This window comes from Neoarius graeffei, chromosome 12 (assembly GCF_027579695.1).
Source record: "Neoarius graeffei isolate fNeoGra1 chromosome 12, fNeoGra1.pri, whole genome shotgun sequence".
NCBI classification, from domain to species: domain Eukaryota; kingdom Metazoa; phylum Chordata; class Actinopteri; order Siluriformes; family Ariidae; genus Neoarius; species Neoarius graeffei.
This window is the reverse complement of record NC_083580.1, coordinates 67096852-67119828: the sequence shown is the minus strand read 5'-3', so window position 1 is coordinate 67119828 and position 22977 is coordinate 67096852. Positions and strand designations below refer to the sequence as shown.

Sequence of the window (22977 nt, the reverse complement as noted above, 5' to 3'; positions counted from 1 at the left end):
CCACAATAACCAATGAGCAACATCTCTTCCTCGGAAGCTTGCAAGCAGAAAGTGTGAACAACCCTGTTAACAAGGAAGTCATAAAAAAAATCAGCAAGACGTCTCCTAAGGACAAATTTCACCACAATAACAATGGTGTGGTTGTCACTGTTGAACAGCAACATGTTCTTTTAGTCAGTTTGTTCGATTATTTGGATCATTCATCATACAAGTCCCTGTGTATGAGCTGTTAATATAGAAACAATAACATGCTAGAATTAGAACATTAATATACTCCTGTTACAGCCAGTGTGTCGTTATACAAAAGTAATAGACGTCTTCTGACCAATCAGATTACTAGCGCATCAATTATTAATCTCATTATCTCCTCACATACATGCTTTAAAACCATTAAAGAACTAGTAGCTGATGCAGAGTAACTTCAGAAACTGCAATATAATTTTTCTTTATCCTTTATCACTATAACTATAATAACCAGAGCGTCAGTGACGCAGTAGCTCACATGGCCGTACCATGAGAAACCAGACTCGTTTATACAACCACGATTCCAAAAAAGTTGGGACAAAGTACAAATTGTAAATAAAAACGGAATGCAATAATTTACAAATCTCAAAAACTGATATTGTATTCACAATAGAACATAGACAACATATCAAATGTTGAAAGTGAGACATTTTGAAATTTCATGCCAAATATTGGCTCATTTGAAATTTCATGACAGCAACACATCTCAAAAAAGTTGGGACAGGGGCAATAAGAGGCTGGAAAAGTTAAAGGTACAAAAAAGGAACAGCTGGAGGACCAAATTGCAACTCATTAAGTCAATTGGCAATAGGTCATTAACATGACTGGGTATAAAAAGAGCATCTTGGAGTGGCAGCGGCTCTCAGAAGTAAAGATGGGAAGAGGATCACCAATCCCCCGAATTCTGCGCTGACAAATAGTGGAGCAATATCAGAAAGGAGTTCGACAGTGTAAAATTGCAAAGAGTTTGAACATATCATCATCTACCAGTGCATAATATCATCAAAAGATTCAGAGAATCTGGAAGAATCTCTGTGCGTAAGGGTCAAGGCCAGAAAACCATACTGGGTGCCCGTGATCTTCGGGCCCTTAGACGGCACTGCATCACATACAGGCATGCTTCTCTATTGGAAATCACAAAATGGGCTCAGGAATATTTCCAGAGAACATTATCTGTGAACACAGTTCACTGTGCCATCCGCCGTTGCCAGCTAAAACTCTATAGTTCAAAGAAGAAGCCGTATCTAAACATGATCCAGAAGCGCAGACGTCTTCTCTGGGCCAAGGCTCATTTAAAATGGACTGTGGCAAAGTGGAAAACTGTTCTGTGGTCAGACGAATCAAAATTTGAAGTTCTTTATGGAAATCAGGGACGCCGTGTCATTCGGACTAAGGAGGAGAAGGACGACCCAAGTTGTTATCAGCGCTCAGTTCAGAAGCCTGCATCTCTGATGGTATGGGGTTGCATTAGTGCGTGTGGCATGGGCAGCTTACACATCTGGAAAGATACCATCAATGCTGAAAGGTATATCCAGGTTCTAGAGCAACATATGCTCCCATCCAGACGATGTCTCTTTCAGGGAAGACATTGCATTTTCCAACATGACAATGCCAAACCACATACTGCATCAATTACAGCATCATGGCTGCGTAGAAGAAGGGTCCGGGTACTGAACTGGCCAGCCTGCAGTCCAGATCTTTCACCCATAGAAAACATTTGGCACATCATAAAACGGAAGATACGACAAAAAAAGACCTAAGACAGTTGAACAACTAGAATCCTACATTAGACAAGAATGGGTTAACATTCCTATCCCTAAACTTGAGCAACTTGTCTCCTCAGTCCCCAGACGTTTACAGACTGTTGTAAAGAGAAAAGGGGATGTCTCACAGTGGTAAACATGGCCTTGTCCCAACTTTTTTGAGATGTGTTGTTGTCATGAAATTTAAAATCACCTAATTTTTCTCTTTAAATGATACATTTTCTCAGTTTAAACATTTGATATGTCATCTGTGTTCTATTCTGAATAAAATATGGAATTTTGAAACTTCCACATCATTGCATTCCGTTTTTATTTACAATTTGTACTTTGTCCCAACTTTTTTTGGAATCGGGGTTGTAATTAGCTCAGTTGTTATTCATGAGAACAATTAGATCTTCCAAACAAAACAATCAGAATCGAAATCCATTGAAAACTGATGGATTGAGTCATTTGTATAGCTTAGATAATGACTGAAGTGTTACTGTGTCCTTAACTAGGAGAGGATATGGAACAATATTATAACATGAAACATGTGAGAACTCCTTAATAATGTCTACTTCACTAGTAGGTCTCCAGGAGATATAAAAGATTCAGTAATAGATGCTTAGTTCATAATGAATAGTTCTATAGCTCATCAGTAATTACCCAGGATTCATTAGTAGTAAGAATGTAACCAAATACACACATTATTCGGAATAAACAGATTTTTCTAAATGGATTCAAATACAAATATGCTTAGCAGAGATGTCCACAAGCGCCGGCGACCGGTGGTTTTTCTCCGCCCACACAGATGGTTTGCGCCGGCTACTCGATCCCAGAAAAAAATTAAAACTTGCCTTTCAATGTTCAAGTGATTTATATGGTCTCCACTGTCCATAATTTAGTGAAAATCCAATTATTTCACCATGAAATTGTCTTCGATTCAAGCCTAGCATGACCGGACGTGACGCCATATTTGCTGATAGATTCTCGCGTTCTGATTGGTTGAGCTGGACCAAGTGACCACGCTGTAGTGTATGTAGTTATGTTACAGAGCCAGGCAGCGTACGACAGAGGGTAACTGAGAAAGCCAAGCACACACACATCTGGAGGGAAATTTCATACATATTTTGCAGATGTTTGACAGGGAAATGGTTAGTAATTTATTAGCTGAGAATGCACCAGAAGCCACCAAGAGGCATGTAAATTTAAACGTTTTCTGGGGGCATGCCCCCAGACCCTCCTTGCATTAACAGACCATCGGTGCACTACGGCAGCTTCACCACTGCAAATTCCAGAGTTTTTTTTTTTTTTTTAAGCCAGCTACTTCAGATTTTCTGGAGAAACCTGGCTTAGGAAATTAAATATTCTTCTTATTTTTTTGTGTACTATCTATCAGTGGTTTGGTGTAGTAGCCTCCGAAACATTGCCTTACTGAGCTCCAAAGTAAAACCTTCTGCTCCATACCTTGCTACCTTGGTCCTCCAGCTTGATGGCAATGGGCCACCATATTCTTCCATTTCTGTTTATCTTTGGCCAAGGTGGGAGCTTGATACCAGTTTGTACCACACTGTCGTAGATCTTCCATTAAAGTTGCTCCCTTCTCATTACAGTTGGTCTTTTTTGGTCTCCCGTGCTGTTTTTTCCTTCCAGCAGGTATCCAGTTCCAAAACTTCTGCTCCATATGGCTCCATAAAAAATTTGCTGAATCAGTATAAAATAGACTAACTTGTGCATGTTTTTTGTTGTTCTTCATTGTTAATTTTATCTCCAAATGTAAATCCCTAGGTTTAAGAAAGACAGACAGTTCCCAAGCTTACTCAGTCATATTAGATTGAAAACTTTCCAGAACGTTCCACAGGGCATCTGATTTTGACCAATTATGAACTTGAGTGAAGTAGCTGAAATTGAGATAATGTAGACATTCAGAAGTTGACACAAATTGTTTTGCAAATTCTATTTATGATTTGTGAATGATTTCTTTTTCGAACAGCACTGTTTTTTATAGGGTTGGGTTCATATTTAGATCACACCCACTTCTCGATCAAATCCGAATACAGATGCATATCTGTATCTGGAGCACTAAACAGAGATTGATGCAGATATGGAGAATGGCATTGTGTTACAGTCCTAATGAATAGCTTATAGTTGTGATTCTGGTTTTAATATAATGCTACTCTTTTATAGTACTGCATTTACGACATATATAATTGGGAAAAATGTCAGTCTGATTATGATCAGTGTTTTTCAGGACATCAGTCTAATACACAATACTGATACAGATATTTTGGATTAATGCATCCTTTCTTAGAATATTATAGGACCAATACTGGTTCCGTGAATATTCGCAGCTCTTCCTTATTTTCTATTATAATATTGTTAATGATGGTTTATTGTCATGGTGATGAGATTAAAAAGGTCATAATAAGAATATTCTTCAACTGCATGACGTTCCAGTGCAACATCTGGATGGTAGATGCATCTTAAAAAAAAAAAAAAAGCACTATTTAGGGAAATTGTGTTTTCAGTCTTTATTAGTGCATAGTTTATTCTTGGGTCCATACGGAGTCAAAAATTATATTAAATTCTATGCTGGTATATACGCCTCTATTGTGCAATATCTGATGTAATTTGTGAGAGTCTGGGTCTGTAAACAAAAAGATAAATACACCCGCTGATTAATTACAGACTGTACGCTCTTGAGTGCTGGCTTGACTTCAACTCTCTTGATGTTTCCTGTGTGGAAAGTCCCTGAACGTCATAGCAAACTGGCATAGCGTTCTGTCTCTGTTTGTCTCTTTCACACTCTGTACATGTCCGTCTCTCTCATAGGCTCTGTAGGTTTGTGTGTGTGTCTCTCTCTCATATGTCTTTGTCTGTCTCTGTCTCATGCTCTGTCTGTCGACCTCTTTCCAACTGGACACACAAGTCTCTCTCTCTGTAGGCATGTCTCTGTGTCTATCTCTGTTTCAGGCTCTGTAGAGTGTGCTGCATGTCTGTGGTCTTTCCTGGCTCTTCTCTCTGATGCCTGCGAGGGCTGAGGAGGTCACAACACCAGCTGTCCTCTGGCACTTCTCTTCAGATCTGTCCTCTCACACCTGTCTCTGTCCTTACTTCAGCACTGCGTCCTAAATCTCCCGTAGAAGTTTGTGTTTGTGCGTCACAACAAGACTTTTCTCTATCCTGAGTTTCTGTCTTTTTAGGAATCTTTGTGCAGGCAGGTGCCTGTGTTATTTCCAAGAGGTGACGTGTTGAAGTTGAAGTGAGTTCAGGGGAGCAGGACAATAACGATCACATGGGCACAGTGTGAGGAGGGAAAGGGAAAGAGCCAGGCCCTCGGGTTTCCCCGGAGCAGATGGTTGATAAAGTTGATGCGGGAATTAAAGTGTCAGAGACGGAGGACGTGTCAGTCGCAGATGGATGGAATTGTGTGATCGTCTCTGGAGGCAAGGGCAGGGGCAGCGGCCTTTTTTCTCGGTGCCATGCACGCACGCGCGTACACACACACACACACACACACACACACACACACACACACACACACACAGCTCCATCCTCACATGGCTCTGAGCAGAGCTATTTCTTGCCCCCACCCTCGCCCCCCTGGTGTCACTGAATATCTGTTTACACCTCAGATCCAATGAAGACCCACATGTTTCATGCTTTTTTTTTTTTTTTAATTCATTGTGCCTGATTTAACACTGCATTTAAACATCACAAGTTAAAAGTTAATAAGCATGAAAAGAAAAGCGAAGAAGGAGGGTAAGAGAAGTAGTAATGGCGGAAGGTGTAATAAACACTGTCTTAAATGACACACTTTGCAGTATTTTCTTTAAAATGTTTCCTTAAGCATCCTTTGGATAGTTAATTGTTCTTTGCTTCCTAAATGGGTTCTACTTGGATCCCCTCAATACACTAAACTCTTTCCAAGTCCCAAAATGTTGTTTTCCTCCAAAACCTATCATTTTACAAATAGATTTTGTCCATTTTTAAAGGAATACTACTATACAGACCTAGTAATCCAAGTATCTACTGTAATCTCTACAGTATCTATCGGCTCTGTAACACGTATGCAAATACCACTAACAATAATGCAGTTTCATTTCTCTGTATTAAAAGAACATTACTTTACTCAGCTCACTTTTAATGTAAGTCGAACAGCTGGAGTTTGAGCAGCAATAAACACTTATACATACAATATCTCATCTCATCTCATCTCATTATCTGTAGCCGCTTTATCCTGTTCTACAGGGTCGCAGGCAAGCTGGAGCCTATCCCAGCTGACTACGGGCGAAAGGCGGGGTACACCCTGGACAAGTCACCAGGTCATCACAGGGTTGACACATAGACACAGACAACCATTCACACTCACACCTACGGTCAATTTAGAGCCACCAGTTAACCTAACCTGCATGTCTTTGGACTGTGGGGGAAACCGGAGCACCCGGAGGTAACCCACGCGGACACGGGGAGAACATGCAAACTCTGCACAGAAAGGCCCTCGCCAGCCACGGGGCTCGAACCCGGACCTTCTTGCTGTGAGGCGACAGCGCTAACCACTACACCACCGTGCCGCCTACATACAATATACTGTTAGTAATTTGTCTTTTCTTAGATGGGGGAACAATTTGTCATTCTTACTAATTAAGACTCTTAAACATTGGAAGTAGTTTATTTTCTGTCTGATTGCATGTTATGATAATCTTTGGGCCGTTTGTCATACTGCAGCTTTAGTAAAACTTTCTGTCATGTCGGTTTCATTAGACCAATATTATTGAAGTACAGTGGCGGTAGTTTTGAATACACTTACAGTATATTAAATATGTCCTGCCTGATCAATCTACCTTTCAACTTCTATTATAAGTCAGTTTCCTGGAAATGTGTCCAAATTCTTCACAATAATCACATGTACCTCAGACACATGAGGTGGACAGAGATTCGGTTCATAAAACACTAAAGCCCTGCTATCTGCTACCTTATGACACTATTCTGTTTATTTTTTGTATGACCATTGGTGGTGCTGTTGCGCTTTATTTCCACCAAAATCCAAAATAATCTTACTGACAGTAAATAATCTGACATGGACGATAAAAATGAAATTTTAATGATCATCTTTGAAAGACATTGGGGGGTTTAACCCTGATATCACATTCGTACCAGCAATCCCTGTTTCCTACAAATAATTCTGCTTTTTTTGCTCTGCTTCATCATGTTGTGCTATATCTGAGGAGCTAAACTCACTGTACCACCTCGTTAGGTTAAAGAGTCAGAAGAGGAAGATGACACAGATGACCCTGTGGTTGACACACTTTCTCTGTCCTCCATTTGCTACCGACCCCACCTGATGCCAGCCAGCATCCTGCACAGCCTCCCACCCCAGGACACACAGCAGAAGACCTCGCCGCTGTCAATCACAAGCAGGCTATCCTCATCTGAAGCTAGCGAGCCTCATATTAGCAGAGGTGAGGATGTACAGTATATGTATAGTGCAAATGGTTTGATTTTAATTGAAAATGTGCTAGTTTAGAGGAGTTTGAAGCACTGCAGCCATGTCTCCTTCACTGAGGTGAAAGAGTGAGAGAGAAACACACACACACACACACACACACACACTGTGAAAGATAATCCACTTGATACTAGCTAGCTTAATCTACATAAATCTATAGTATATCTATCAGTTTAATAAATTATCCCCTCAGTGTTACGATTAAAGCTAGCCATTTGACCTAAATGAAGTAATGTGCTAAAATTAGCCAGACAGCCAAGCTAGCTAACATTACCCCTCTAGCAGCAACAGCTTTCTTCCCTTCACTAGCAAGCTAGCTAACCTGAGGTAAACTATTTTAATAACATGACTGGAATAACATAAGTGAAAAAAAATGATAGCCATTACAATATCCTATTTGGTTTTCTTTTTATTTTGTGTATTAAATGAGATGATGTCATTGCCATTAAGTGAATATCCATTAATATAACACATTAATTTTTCACGTTCCGGTTTCCATCAAATCCTGCGCTCTGATTGGCTGGTGAGCAGGTCCGTATCCTACGGTACGGACCCCGGTTACGGACCTCTGGCGAATCGCTCGTTCACAACAACAAACAAACATAGTAGCAATTTTTGTCAACATTTATCTTTTTATAAGATTTATTTATAAGATTTTTATCAAAAATCTTATAAATTTTTGCCAGCATTTCTCAGCATAATAGCATTAATTTTACATTATGGATAGCGATAACGATAGTCTTCACAGTGAAAGCGAGTTTTACTACCCTGAGGAAGAAGAAATAAAAGAAAACATTTCAGGAGAAAGCTAAAAACCTGTAACTTGCTAACGCTGAGCAAAAACATGGCTGAATCCTGAATGACTCCTTTTTGTATAAATAGGGGACTACATAGGTGGCAAAATGTAGTTTTTTTCCCCTGCCATGGAGGTGCACTTGAATACCGAGGAGAAAGCAATTTGCATTAGAGCCGTGAATGAGGATTCAGAATAGCATTAATTTTACAGCATGGATAGCGATAACGACAGTGTTCACAGCGAAAGCGAGTTTTACTACCCTGAGGAAGACAAAATAAAAGAAAACATTTCAGGAGAAAGCTAAAAACCTGTAACTTGCTAATGCTGAGCAAAAACATGGCTGAATCCTGAATGACTCAATTTTGTATAAATAGGGGACTACATAGGCGGCAAAATATAGTTTGGTTTTTTTTCCTGCCATGGAAGTGCACTTGTATACCAAAGAGGAAGCAATTTGCATTACAGCCGTGAATGAGGATTCATAATGGCGGCTCACCTCGGCTTGGTTTTCCCTTTCGGGCGTTCTCGTTTTCTGTTAGAATTTGGTAAAGAAAAAAGTTAATATATTATTTACCAGCTTAAGGTCGGTCCATATGGTGAAATACCGTGACCTCAGCCTTGAATACTGACCTCGGCCTAGAGGGCCTTGGTCAGTGCTTTCAAGACCTCGGTCACGGTATTTCACGAAACGGACCTCCCAGCTGGTAAATAACATATTTTTTTTTTTTTTTCGCGGTCCAAATCCTGCACTCTGATTGGCTGGTGAGTGGGTCCGTATCCTACGGTACGGACCCCGGTTACAGACCTCTGGCGACTCGCTCGTTCACAACAACAAACATGGTAGCATTTTTTTGTCAACGTTTATCTTTTTTTTTTCTAAGATTTATTTATAAGATTATCAAAAATCTTATAAATTTTTGCCAGCATTTCTCAGGAAAATAGCATTAATTTTACAGCATGGATGGCGATAACGACAGTGTTCACAGCGAAAGGAAGTTTTACTACCCTGAGGAAGACGAAATAAAAGAAAACATTTCAGGAGAAAGCTAAAAACCTGTAACTTGCTAATGCCAAGCAAAAACATGGCTGAATCCTGAATGACTCCTATTTGTATAAATAGGGGACTACATAGGTGGCAAAATGTAGTTTTTTTTCCCTCCCATGGAAGTGCACTTGAATACCGAGGAGAAAGCAATTTGCATTACAGCCGTGAATGAGGATTCAAAATGGCGGCTCACCTCGGCTTGGTTTTCCCTTTCGGGCGCTCTCGTTTTCTGTTAGAATTTGGTAAAGAAAAAAATAAATATATTATTTACCAGCTTAAGGTCGGTCTGTATGGTGAAATACCGTGACCTCGGCCTCGGTCAGTACCGTACTTTCAAGACCTCGGTCACGGTATTTCAGCATACGGACCTCCCAGCTGGTAAATAACACATGTATTTCTAATGTTTTAAGAGAATAAGTGTTATATTATGTAAAATAAAGAGCTAGCATGATTGCTAACATTTCCTTAATCATGTTAGCTCTTTGTTTTACACAATGTAATACAGTATTCCTAATGTTTTAAGAGGATAAGTGTTATATTGTGTAAAACAAAGAGCTAGCATGATTGCTACCCTTCAGTAATCTCTTGTGGTGACATCAGTTGATCAAGTTTTCAACTGGTTAATCACATCTATCTTCTAAATCTACTGTTGTTCACTGAGAAACACCTGTGACTCAGCAAAATCAGGCTGTACCAGCTGAATCAGCACATCCATTTTGGAAATATTAAGGCTGATGCACAGATGCTAATCACACCCTTAATGTGTATGTGCATCTTTTTTTGCTAGCATAGTCAACTGTTTAATTTAGGCAGTTTGTCTATTGTTTTCACCTTATTTGACATTACCTTCCTACTGCAGTTTTGCTCTTTGGTTAACCTCCTCTCGTTTTACACAAACGGTCCCAGACTGTAGGAATCTTTATGACCTTGCCCAGACCACGGTAGTAAAAGCAAGACTTTATCCTCCCCCCCCCCCCCCCCACACCTTTGAAAGCCTAGTTTCTTTTACAGGTCATCGGTTAACGCAGTTGAAGGGAATCTGTCTGCGTTTTTTTAAAAATTATTTTTTAAAGTTACTTCTTGTTTTTCGCAGTTTTAACATTCTATACTAATTGTACAACGCCAAATCAGAAAAAGTTGAGAGTACGCAAAGTGCAAGAAAACAACCACCAGAACACAGTGATTTCTAAATTTACTTCGACCTGTATTTCATTACAGACAGAATGAACCAAAGATATTTCATGTTTTGTCTCGTAAACTTCATTTCATTTGTTAATATACATCCATTCCTGCTTTTCAGGCCTGCAACACATTCCAAAAAAAGTTGGGGCGATTTAGTGCTAGTAATGAGGTAAAACAATTTAAATAAAGATGTGATTTGAAATAAGTGATTTGTAATCATGATTTGGTACAAAGTCTGTATCCAGGAAAGGCCTAGTGTTTGAGGAGCAAAGATGGGCTGAGGATCTCCAGCTTGTCAACAAATACATGAGAAAATAATTGAAGTGTTTAAAAACAATGTTCCTCCAAGAAAGATAGGAAGGGGTTTGGATATTTCACCCTCTATGGTGAATAATATCATTAAACCATTCAAGGAATCTGGAGGAATTTCAGTGCATAAAGGGCAAGGGCGCAAGCCTAAGCTGAACACCTGTGAACTCTGATCTCTCAGATGGCACTGTATCAAGAACTGGCATTCATCTATAGATGATATAACCACATGGGGTTGGGATTACTTTGGCAAACCTTTGTCAAGCACTACAATACAGATTTACATCCATGAATGCCAGTTAAAACTGTACTGTGCAAAAAGGATGCCTGATATTAACTGTGTCCAGAAGCGCCGTCGACTTCTCTAGGTTCTGAGACATCTGGGATGGACCATCAGACAGTGGAAATGTGTATTGTGGTCAGACAAATCAGTATTCCAGTTCTTTTTTTGTAAGAAACGGATGCCATGTGCTCTAGACTGTTACCAACAACAAATGCTGTTGTATTGTTTGGAGTGCAGTACAGGTCCAATATTATTTACAAATCATTGTTTTTGGTTTTAATTTCAATTTCAACATACCGTCCCAACTATTTCTGATTTGGGGTTGTATTTTAGCTTCCTACATTGCCATTCTACACCACGTTTTTACCAAACCCTAAGGTTTTAATCCTCTGTTTCTGTGATTTCGATGCACAAAAGATGACAGCCAAACTAGACCTCTCTCTAAAAGCTGAACCAGCACCATCCAGTGTGTGTTATTATACACTACAATTCATTTATTAGTGTTTCTATAAATGCCCCCTTCTGGACATATCGATACACTGCAACTACAACAGATTCACACACACCTGGCTCAGGTACAGCAAACAAGCACTTTATCCATATACGAGTCAACATTTTAGAAACACAGATGTATTATTTGTGGTTGTGCTCAATAATAATTAGAATAGAAGTACAATAGCTGCTTCTTTGCCTTAGAGTCATGAAAAACAGAGCCTACGTACTATTTGCCAGTGACGTGTATATGAGTGTATGAGAAATGTGTATGTGTATATGGGTATTTTCAATGTGCGTGAGATCTGTGAAGCTGAGTAGCTCAGAGTTTGGCTGAGATTGTGTGTGTGTGTGTTTCCGCGTGTTCGTTCCTGTGGGTGCACGTGTGCGTGCGAGCGTAACAGCCTCCCGCAGCTGCTGCCTCCATCTCTGAGCGCATGCATGCGTATGTGGAAGCTTGTGTGTGTGTGTGTGTGTGTGTGTGTGTGCAAGAGAGGGAGAGTGAGTGCGTGCGAGTTGCGTCTCCTCTCTTCACCTTCAGAGGACAGGACGCACATTCCTGTACTGCTTCCCAACTCTGGCCCTGGGCGACGCTCGGCCATAGCTGATAAGTGACATGGCCCCCAGCCTCGGCTCTGCTTAAAGCCCTTCTCTCTCTCTCTCTCTCTCTCTCTCTCTCTCTCTCTCTCTCTCTCTCTCTCTCTTTCTCTCCCTCTCTCTCACACACACACACACACACACACACACCTCCTGGCAGCCGTGACCCCCCCACGGCCTGGCTCAGCGCATAGACGTGCCGCTCCGGAATTCTGCCCTCCACCCCATTTCTACCCCCCCCTCCCTCTGGGGCGGGGGTTTTTAAAGAGATAGCACACTTTTCTTTCTTTTTTTTGTCTTTTTACACAGACTCAGTGTGTTTTTGAAGATGATGTAGCCACATCCAAATTTAGGAGGAGGAAGTACATGTATCTTTGCCAGCAATTGCCAATGTCTCGATTTCAGCTCCAGTGAAAAATTTTCATTCATTTCTTCATTCATCTTCAGTAACCACTTTTTCCTGGTCAGGGTTATGGTGTATCTGAAGCCTATTGCAGGAACACTTGGTGTGAAGTGGGAATACACCCTGGATGGGATGATAACCCATCCCAGGACACCATACACACACATCCACACACTCATTCACATCTAGGGACACTTTAGTGTAGCCAGTCTACCTACTGAGGGGTGGGAGGAAACTGGAGAACCCAGAAGAAACCCACACAGACTCGGGGGCACGACGGGAATCAGTGACCCTGAAGATGTGAAGCAATAACGCTACCTGCTGACCATTGTGGCACCCTAGTTGAGTATAATGTCTGATTTAGCCCTGTGAAGGTTGTAAAACAGCGCCCCTTTCTGTTTGAGTGATTTAATCTACAAATTGTCAAATGGCTATTTGTTCATCAAAATTAATTTAAATTCCCGTCAAACAAATTTGCTCCTGTGATTAATCAGCATTAACCTACGATTTTGTGTTGTCGTTTACCTGGACAGCTAACTTTTTTTTTTATTTCAAGTTGTTGAACGTTATATAAAAAAGTGCAATATTGTCAACATCCACTGGCAGTGATCAAAAACGACATGGTGTTGATGTCTTCCAAAATGAGCCAATGAGCTTCAGATGACGTTATCACGCCAACACTGGCTAGATATGTAACTAATCAGCGATGTCAAAAATCTAACTGTTCATAAAGACACTGTCCTTTCCACTCCTTTATGTTAATTATAATGCAGCTTTGATTCCAAGTACTGGCTGCTAAATATAGTCTGTTATATGAGAAAATCCTACTAATCTAGCTAGTTATGCTAGTTATCACTAACATACTACTGTTCTCAAGGCTGTAGCATTACCCTATGTTTACACCAGCAAGCAATAAGTCAGTTGCGTTGCTTGTAGATTGTGTAGCGGCCACTAAAGTTGTTTGCTGTGGGCATTCACTGTCCAGTGTTCAGTGTTAACAGTATTAGCTCAGTGTACACCTTCCAGGCTTGTAGTACTCGAGTCCTAGTCTGGCTAACGCAACTTCAAAACTCTGCGAGCATTGGTCTGGCATAACCCCCCCCCCCCCCCCCCCCCCCCCCCCCCGTAAATTTTCAGTCAAATAATTTTTTTTTTGCTTTAATCCATGTGTTGTAATGGAGAAACTCGCGTGACTGAGTCAGGTTAGTATGGAGCCCCTGAAGTAGCCTGGCTAACGCGACTTCAAAGCTCTCCGAGCATTTGGTCTGGCCAAGCTATTAAGCCCAACCGTTTTCCAAAGCGCGTGGTTGACCCGCCTCCCTGAAATGCCTCAGTTTGCTACTGGTCGAAGCCAGAAAAGGCTGTGATGAAGCTTAAACCAATCACATCACTCTTTCCTCTGACGTATGTGACGTGACGGAAACTGCTTGAGTAACAGGAAGAAGAAGGAGGAGCTGAAGAGGAAGAGGACGATAATAGCGCGATCATAGGCGAGACGACCACAACGATAGGATTCTCGCTGAGCCCCATTGATTTGGCTACCAGCGGGGCTAACTGGGAGATTAAACTCTTACCGAAGCCGGTTGGGAGCAAGGCAAAAACGTCCTTCCTTTCAACAAATACCTCCAGGGCTGCTCTTTGCTCCATTTTCAATGAGAACTTCCCGTTGAATGCTTTCAATACAGCATCTACCGCTGTGTCAAAGGCTTGCCGCTGCTCCATGTTCGTAATGTTTCTAGTGAATGAAGCGCTTCCGGCATAGATTCTGTAAACGATCTATGGCTTCCGGTCGCAGTTCTACTACGTCACTGCCTTGAACACGCCTCTACCCAGGGCCGTTGGAGATACTCAAAGTTGATTGGCTCCCGATTTTTCGGGAGCTTGGAAGAGCTGGAGATAGCTTGCCTTGCCAGACTAAGTTCGCAACAGCCCCCCGTATTGCGTCACACTTAGGATGGGCGGGCCCGGGCTACTCGAGTCCAGGACTCTGACTCGAGTCCAACTTGTGCCCTAATTTTAAGGACTTGTGAATTGGACTTGAGCACTGATGACTTGGACTCGGACTCGTGCATTAACTGCATTCAGACTTGTAAACTGGAGACAAGCACTCGGATTTTTTCTTTATTTTTTGTAAGATGCCATAATAATTTGACATAAGAGATTTCTATCTACATTAATTTTTATACTAATTTTGTGCAAGAGAATGCACATTCACCTGTTCATATGTCATGTTTAGGAACAAACTAACATTAATGGCGCTAAAATGCCTGGAGAGAACGCCCCAGGATTGTCTGCTTTGCTTATACAGACTTCTCGTGCAGTGGGAAAAAATGCACTGCAATGTGTTCCATATGTAGAAGAACTATCGAGGAGACAACGAGGACAACCTCGAACTTCAATCATCATTTGGTTAGACTCCACCCAGAGAAGGAAGTGACACGCTATGTTCATTGCTCTGTTGATAGCGGGGCTTGCTGACTGATGAACTAGCTAGTGTTAACCCTCTCTCATGTTATTTGCCCTGTTGATAGTGGGCAGGGCTTGCTGAGCGATGAACAAGCTCTTTATCTGTAGCCTATTAACTGAAATGGGGCCATCAAGCAGTAATGTTAGTCCAACACAGTAGCAGAGACGGTTTCACATAAAGGCAGCAACAGCCAATGTCAAATGGTGCGGTTGGAGTTTTGTTCTTGGACTCAACTCCGACTCGACTTGGATCAATAATGGACTCGACTCGAAATTTTCTTTAATGACTTGGACTCGAGACTGGATTCAGACTCCAGGTTTAGTGACTCAACTACAACACTGATACTTTGTAAAGATAATTAGTTAAAACAAATTAAATAACACAGATCAGTTTGATTTACATGTTAAGGCCAATTTATGCTGACAACCCAGTCCTCGCAGATAGCGTCGCAGATAGCGTCTGCGTAGCCCCCCCACCTTTGCAGACGCTCTGCGCGCACCTCCCAAAAATTGTGACCACCGCAGAAGCCTCGCAGACAGCGTCGCAGACAAGAGGGCTCTGATTGGTCCACTCTGCATCCGCTGTACATGCACTTCCGCTTCCCTACTTTCCCGGTTTGGTTTGTTTTCACGACCGCCATTTTTAAAAACACGAGCAAAGATGGAGCAGCACGAAGAGTGGTTGATCGAGGAAGTGAGGAAGTACATACATCTATACGACTCCAGTTCTAGTCATTATAAGTAACCGGAGGATAAACACTCCACTAACCACACCCACCAACTACTCCTAGTGATTTTGCGACTTCGCGCCCCCTTGCGTTGTGGCGGTGAATAAAATCGCGCACGCCTATTACTCCCCGCTCAACGATAAATTACAACTGTCTGCGAAAAGCTGTCTGCGAAAGCCTTGTCGCAAGAGCATGCAGAGGCCCTTCATACTAGCTTCTTTTGGCAGATTAGCAAAGCAAGATAACTGTACTAGCTATGCATTCTTACCAGAGGCACCAGTCATCCTTGCTGCACCAAATACGCCATTGGATTAGTCCTGGGGAACCGTTCAAGCCAATTGTTTGAATTTGCCACTTTACCACATCATACCATAATTTGCATAAATTCAAATGAGTTTTAGCCTATGAATTTAAATTTTGGAAAAATGTATCAAAACATCAACAACTAGTAAGTGAAGAGCAGACATGGTGAAGAGGGCAATTCACTCGCTTACAAACACTGGGAAAGATCACGGTCCTGTTCCAAATCTGCAACACACACACACACACACACACATACACACACTGATTATTAACAGCAGGAGAGGAAAGCTGCAGGTTTGCAATGTGGTGATCAGGTGTTTCTAAGCTTTGATTGAATGGTTAAGACAGTGGGTGGAGACTGGACATGTGTGTGTGTGTCCTCAGTCTCAGGTTCCACAGCTTCTCTCATATCGGGTTGTGCCGGGTGGGAGGAAGCGCAGTGGTTATGGGAGGATGGCGAATGCCACGCCGGGGCAAGTAGCGTGCCGCTCTTTATGCTGGTGTCAGCTAACAGGAGGGAGTGGTGCACAGGACGCTAACGTGTTTGAACACACAAACGCACGCACACATATGGGATGTGTTTGCAAGGCTCAGCACAAGCTATTAGTGGGGCGTGGAGAACGTGGCGGATCAGCCAGCTTTGGACGCCGTGTGTGTGTGTGTCCGCTGAGGTCGCTGGAGCCTGTCCAGGGTTTCCGTGGAGACCGCACAACACACAGAGACAATCAGAGCAGGCCCACGCAGTGCGGCGAGAGGACGTTAACACAGGAACCACGGGTCAGAAAGTGGGGGGGGGGGAGAGGAAGGATAAGAAGGGGAAAAACAGAGAAGAGGAAGAGGAGGAGAAGACAACAAACACAGCAGGGCGGTCAAGACACATTCTTTCAGAACTGGTCAGGGTGTTCATGACAAAAGTCATTTGTTTTTGTTATTCATTAGCAAGACAGCTAACATGACGTCACTCTCAATGTCGAGCTCACTCGTTTAGTGTGTAACACTCGTGAAATTTGTAATAAAAATCCCGAAACCTCTTGTCGGGGTGTAATGCAGTACTGCCACTATCTGTATCTGTTCAGTGTTCCAAATATCCATAACTGTATCTGTATTTGGATTTACACCAAAAGTGGGTGTGGCCTAAACCTGAAGGATTCTGACTACATCATATGGTTACATCATAATTAGCCTCAACTAGCTATAAAATTAAAGGACTGTTCTTTAAAACCCAGTAAGACAGGTATTCTACTTCTAAAGTATAAAGAAATAAGACATTTTCTAGTATTTTAAACATAACGTTTATAAATTTCCATACATTTTTTTTTTTTTTTAGTTGCTGGAATTGTACCTTTCCAAACTGTTACTTTGGGAACATTGGATGAACAACATTCTAATAACTTAGTCCAGCACATGTGTTTAGAATGTTGCTGGAACGTTGCAGCATCTAACCTTCTCCAAACCTGTTGAATACTTACTAAACATTCTAAGAACGTTGGTTAAACGTTCATTTATTCATTCATCTTCAGGAAATACTTAATCATGGTCATGGTCGCAGTGGAACCGGAGCCTTTACTGGGAATACACTCTAGATGAGACACTGTTCCACCACACACACACACACACACACACACACTGAGAGGTCATTTGGAGTAGCCAGTCCACCTACTGGTATGTTTTTGCAAGATGGAAGAAAACCCATATGGACAGATACTTGGAGTTTCGTAAAGACTCCGAGCTCAGGATCGATCCAGGGATCTGGAAGCTGTGAGAAAGGGTCGATATTAATTCAAAAATAATTGGAGTAATCCTGAAACTTTTATCTTGCGTTCAGCAATGCTATTTTATCAACAGGGGGATAACAGCTGAGAAGAAAAAGCACCACATGAGGGCCCCTTCACCCTACCAGGGCCCTACTAAGTCCCATGTCCGTCCTAATTTATGAGGCGTCCCTGCGTCCCCTGTACTCCTGCTCATGACTCAGAGAGAGGAATATTGGGCCACTTCTCTCGGTAGGGTGTGCCTGAGACAGTGTGAGGCTGTGTTTGGAGGAGACAGAGTTTGCGTGTAGAAAAAAAATAAGCGTGTCAGAGTTTGTGCGTGAAAGCAAGAAGGGGTAAGTGTGTGTATGTGTGTGCGTGTGAGAGAGAGAGTGAGAGCAGGCTTACACATCTGGGTCCCCCGGGGATGTGGCTAAAAATATGTGGTTCCTCAAGCCTTCTGGTGTCTGAGCAGCGTCTGTCTGCTCTGCACCGCCATCCCTGCGGCCCTCCTTTCCTCATCTCCCGTCCCTCCGTCCCTCAATTACACACACACACACACCCACACCAACTATACCCAGCTGCGTCCCTGCTCTACTTCCTCTGCCAACGACCTCCGGTCTGGCAGTCTGCAGCCCTGGAAGAGAGAGCCAGGGACAGAGGGGGAGGAAAAAAAAAGGGATGTGAACAGAGGGCGGAAGAAGACCAAGGATAGACGGGAAATGTGTGAGAATAGATTCACGGCCTTTGTTTCTGAACTATAATGAGAAATGTCAAGACGACATCAGTGGAAATGTCCCACTTTTGCTCAAGGCCTTGTGAATTTGTAGTTCATACTGTATGTCGTCCTTTTATTTCCTCTTTCTCCCCTTCTTTCTGTCTTTCTACCTCTCAGGGAAAGATTTCCGAGTGATGTCCGCCTCCAAACGCACAGAAACTGGAGTAGGCGGGGAAAACCGTGTGGGGCGTGGCCGCGTGGCTGAGCTTATGAAGACCTTTAGTGTGTCCAGTGACTCCACCTGCTCACAACCTCCACCCAGATCCAACAAGCCACCTGTCCCCAATAAACCCACCCACTTGCAGCATCTCCCCTCAAACTCGTTCAGGTAATCAGCGGAGATCATAGGACGCTCAGACCGCCTCTCAGGAACGCTGCTCTAATTGCACAAGCAACACAGCAGGACGAGGGGTTCTAGCAATTTTTGAATTACAATATTTTGTATAATTGTGCTCTCAGGAGGCACGAAATGCAAAAAAAAAAAAATCATTGTGTAAAGTTTTTACACATTTATTACAGACTGTTTGTTTTATACTGTTGTTTTATTGACTATTGCAAATCTGTATTCCATTCTTATCCTAAAATCTGTATCAGTGTATTTTATATTGTATTCTTACAAATTGTGCAACATTTGGAGGGGAATTCCGCAGTAAGATAATTTTCCCACAGTTGAAGCAATTGGCAATCTGTGTTAGGATGAGAGAAAATGCAGCCTCTCTGCATGAGCTGCTTTGTGATTTTTCCACGTTTTTGAAATGGAACAGCCAGCAGGACTAATGAGATGATGCATGTTGACGGGTTTATTGAGCAAAAAACCGGCAACGTTTCCTGTCTCAAAGCATGTTACATTTCCAAATGCTTTTTCTCCCATCATTACTGACAAATTACTTCAATTACTTCAGTTTTTGGACAGAACGTCTCAGTAAAGCCACGCTGTTTACGTCAATTTTGCAGTGTATGAAAGTTTATTGAAGATGTTTCTTGAGTTCTTCTGTCCCGACACATTTATGGAGCCATAAACCAACACATTAAGCAATATTGATTACATGGTTTACAACAAAAATGGAGCAATTACACACTTTTTTTCACTTATTGGCTATTAATTCCTGCATTCAGACCTTGGACCCAAGGAGAAGACCGCATGTCCCCTCAGCTTTATAGCAAATGAAGTGGGAACATGCAGCGTTGCTATTCTTCAGTTACGGAGTGTACCTTCAAGGAGCCATGCATGTGCTGATTCACCAGTACAGAGAGCTATTTCCTCAGTTTAGGCACCATCACATTGGCAAAGTAAGTCATTTTGCAACAGTCAGCGCTCCTCACCTGACGTGTGTGTGTATACCGCCTGAGAGCCAAGCCATCAGTACGGGTTGAGCTCGGCCTTCACGTTCATTAACGCTGACGAAACCCTTCCTTACAGTGCTCTATCGCATGGCTAAGAGGGTTGATCAAGCACTTCTGGGAGCTGTGGCCTCAGATTGCACTTTTAAATAAAGGTTCTTAAAAGGTTCTTGATGCTGTTCTGGGATTTCTGAATGAAATGGGCACTTATCAGCCTGGGCCATGTCAAGATGGTACCTTAAATAAAGCTCAGTGATAAAAACAACATTACAGATTCATGGTGCATCAAAGATCCATGGAATCCACCAATGATATAAAATCTTTGATCTTTTATTGGTTTACTTGAAGAAAATATAAGGGAGAGCTGGTAGAATTGTAACATTTTTGGAGGTTAAATTATTCTGCTTTCAGTTATATATAAACCTACGTCAGGAAGTTCAACGTTAAACCGTCATACAATACCAGTCTAAAATTTGGATACGCCTTCTAATTCAATGTTTTATTTATTTATTTATTTTTATTAATTAAACAAAACTCTTCATGTGCTAAAGTAATGATGGATGTCATTTCTCTTTACTTAGTTCAGCTGTTCTTGACATAATATGGATTACTACAGTTGTGGAATAGGCCTATTTACTGTATTTTTATTATTTACTGTTTGATCTCGTGCATTAAGAAGGCAAGAAATTCCACTAACTAACTTTTGATGAGGCACATCTGTTAATCGAAAAGCATTCCGGGTGACAACCATCCATTATCTATATTGTTTATCCATCAGGGTCGCAGGTGAGCTGTAGCCAATCCCACCTGATTTCAGGTAAAGGGAGGGGTTCACTGTGGGCAGGTTGCCAATCTATGATGGTGCTAACGCAGAGATAACCAACCATTCATACTCACGTTTACATTACGTTAATGGCATGTAGCAGACGCTCTTATCCAGAGCGACGTACAACACCCCCAGGGAGCAGTTGGGGGATTAGGTGCCTTGCTCAAGGGCACTTCAGCCATTCCTGCTGGTCCTGGGAATCAAACCAGTGACCTTTTGGTCCCAAAGCTGCTTCTCTAATCATTAGGCCATGGCTTCCCCAGCCTGGGCCATGTCAAGATGGTACCTTAAATAAAGCTCAGTGATGATAACAACATTGCAGATTCATGATGCACCAAAGATATAAACTTGCGTTCACACCTATGAGTAATTTAGAGTAGCCAGTTGACCTAATCTGCACATCTTTGGATTGTGGGAGGAAACCAGAGCACCTGGTGGTAACCCATACAGGCATGGGGAGGACGTGCAAACCCTACACATAAGGGCTCTGGGCAGCCATGAAGTTTGAACCCAGAACCTTCTTGCTGTGAGGTGACTGCTAAATAGTGCACCCCACCGTGTCCCCCAATGGTTTGTTTTCCATTTGTTTTTGTTTAATTCAGTTTTTTGTTAAATGATCGTTACCATGATTTCTGTAGTACGGTATATCATTACAAACGTATAGCCATATTTTATTTTATGGCTTTAAATTTGACGTCTTTGTGCCGTCTGCACAAATTACAATTCATTCTCATGAGAACAGATATCGGTGTGTCCATCATTTCTGGCTCAGTGCTGCAACCATTGAGAGCCTCTGAGGCAAAATACTGTACTGATAACTAGTGTTACAATTGTACTGCAGGTCGCACCATCCTGCAAAATAAAAAAAAAAGGATCATGTACGAAATCTGAAATGTGTGCTAACAAGGAGCGCACAGCAAAGTGTCCATAATGACACAGATTTACATTTTTTTGCACTACTTCCAGTTTCATTTTTTGCTTATCAGGCATTTGGGGGAAGCCATGGCCTAATGAAGTAGCTTTGAAACCAAAAGGTCACTGGTTTGATTCCCTGGACCAGCAAGAATGGCTGAAGTGCCCTTGAGCAAGGGACCTAACCCCTAACTGCTCCCCAGGCTGCTCTGGGTATGTTGTACGTCGCTCTGGATAAGAGCATCTGCTAAATGCCGTTAATGTAATGTACAACAAGAGTGGATGAATCACAGCAGGGTTCCCCTCCCTTTTTCAAAGGAACAAGTGACAAAGAGAAGTGATGTATATGCATGTAAAGAAGTCACAGGTGCATGCTTGCACTTGGAGTAAACAAGCATGATACACTGTGCCATGTTACAATGGTCCCAGCTCTCCCATATATCCAGTAGCTATATATAGTGAATTAGCATAGCAGGTCACTAGTATGACCACCATAATGGATGCAAGAGCATGCATGCAAGAGCGTGCATGGTCATTAAGATTTCCTGCTTCCTCGGTTTACAGCATGAATTCCATGTTGGTCCAAAGAAATCATGGAATTCGTCATCTTTAATGGCCAAGCTAGTTTATGCCCAGTTTGGACCATCATGCTGGTATTGACTTTTTTTAATAGCACTGTGGTACTTTATACCATGAAGATCCTCCAAGGTCAAAGTTTTGAAACTCCTTTACTATACGACACCAATAATTGTTTTTCTTTTTTTAACATAAAGAGTGCAAGAACTATATTGTTTTAGTGGCTGACTTCTTTTTTTATTCTGTGCAATCCTGTTTGTGTACAAAGTTAACTTCTACCTACATATGGCAAGCCAAGCGCCTTTTCTTCTAGCTTTTATAATCGAATTATTCGCCATTCAGATGTCAGCCATCTTTGATATGTTCCCCCACAATTACGCGTTTACTGTGGGAGTATAATATTTGATTGCACTTGTTTTTCTGCTGTGTTACGTTTGCACCATTGAGAGGGTTGTTGTTTATTGTTTCTCTGTATGGATTGATGACTTGAGTGATTTTATGTGAGGATGAGTGTTAGATATTGTCTCTGCTGTGAGCAATGCTCACAGTTCAGCAATAAAATCATCAAGAATTCTCCAAGGTATCTGAGGTTTTTTTTTTAAACCAGACTGGTAAATTTGGTGAGTGGGCATGTTTTTATATCTTGGTGAGGAGCAAGCAAATGACCCTACACGGATAGGAATATCTGATGGTTTTGACAGTGTGGGGACCTTTGGCTGGTCCCCAAGAGAAAAATTAGTTGCTTCAAAAAAAAAAAAAAAAACAGAGGGGGAGAGAGATTTTGCCTTGGGGTATACGGGAGTAATTTCTGATTCCCTTTATATCCATATTAAAGGAAATCTCTCCATTTCTGTGCATTGTCTGAGCTACCAAATCTGTTATTGTCTCTTTTTGTTTGAAATATTTCATAAAAATTA

The 22977-nt window shown here is 41.8% G+C and overlaps 1 protein-coding gene across 2 annotated transcripts in view; it reads left to right on the top strand.

The window, feature by feature from the left end:
- zgc:100829 (uncharacterized protein LOC445149 homolog) overlaps nucleotides 1-22639 on the top strand; it is a 50651-nt gene extending 28012 nt beyond the window's left edge. For both annotated transcript variants that reach the window (XM_060936280.1, XM_060936279.1), the window contains exons 7-8: nucleotides 7024-7228; nucleotides 18523-22639. In XM_060936280.1, coding sequence (XP_060792263.1) covers nucleotides 7024-7228; nucleotides 18523-18737 — 420 coding nt within the window. In that variant the 3' untranslated portion in view covers nucleotides 18738-22639. The remainder of the gene's footprint in view (nucleotides 1-7023; nucleotides 7229-18522) is intronic.
- Nucleotides 22640-22977: the final 338 nt, after the last annotated feature.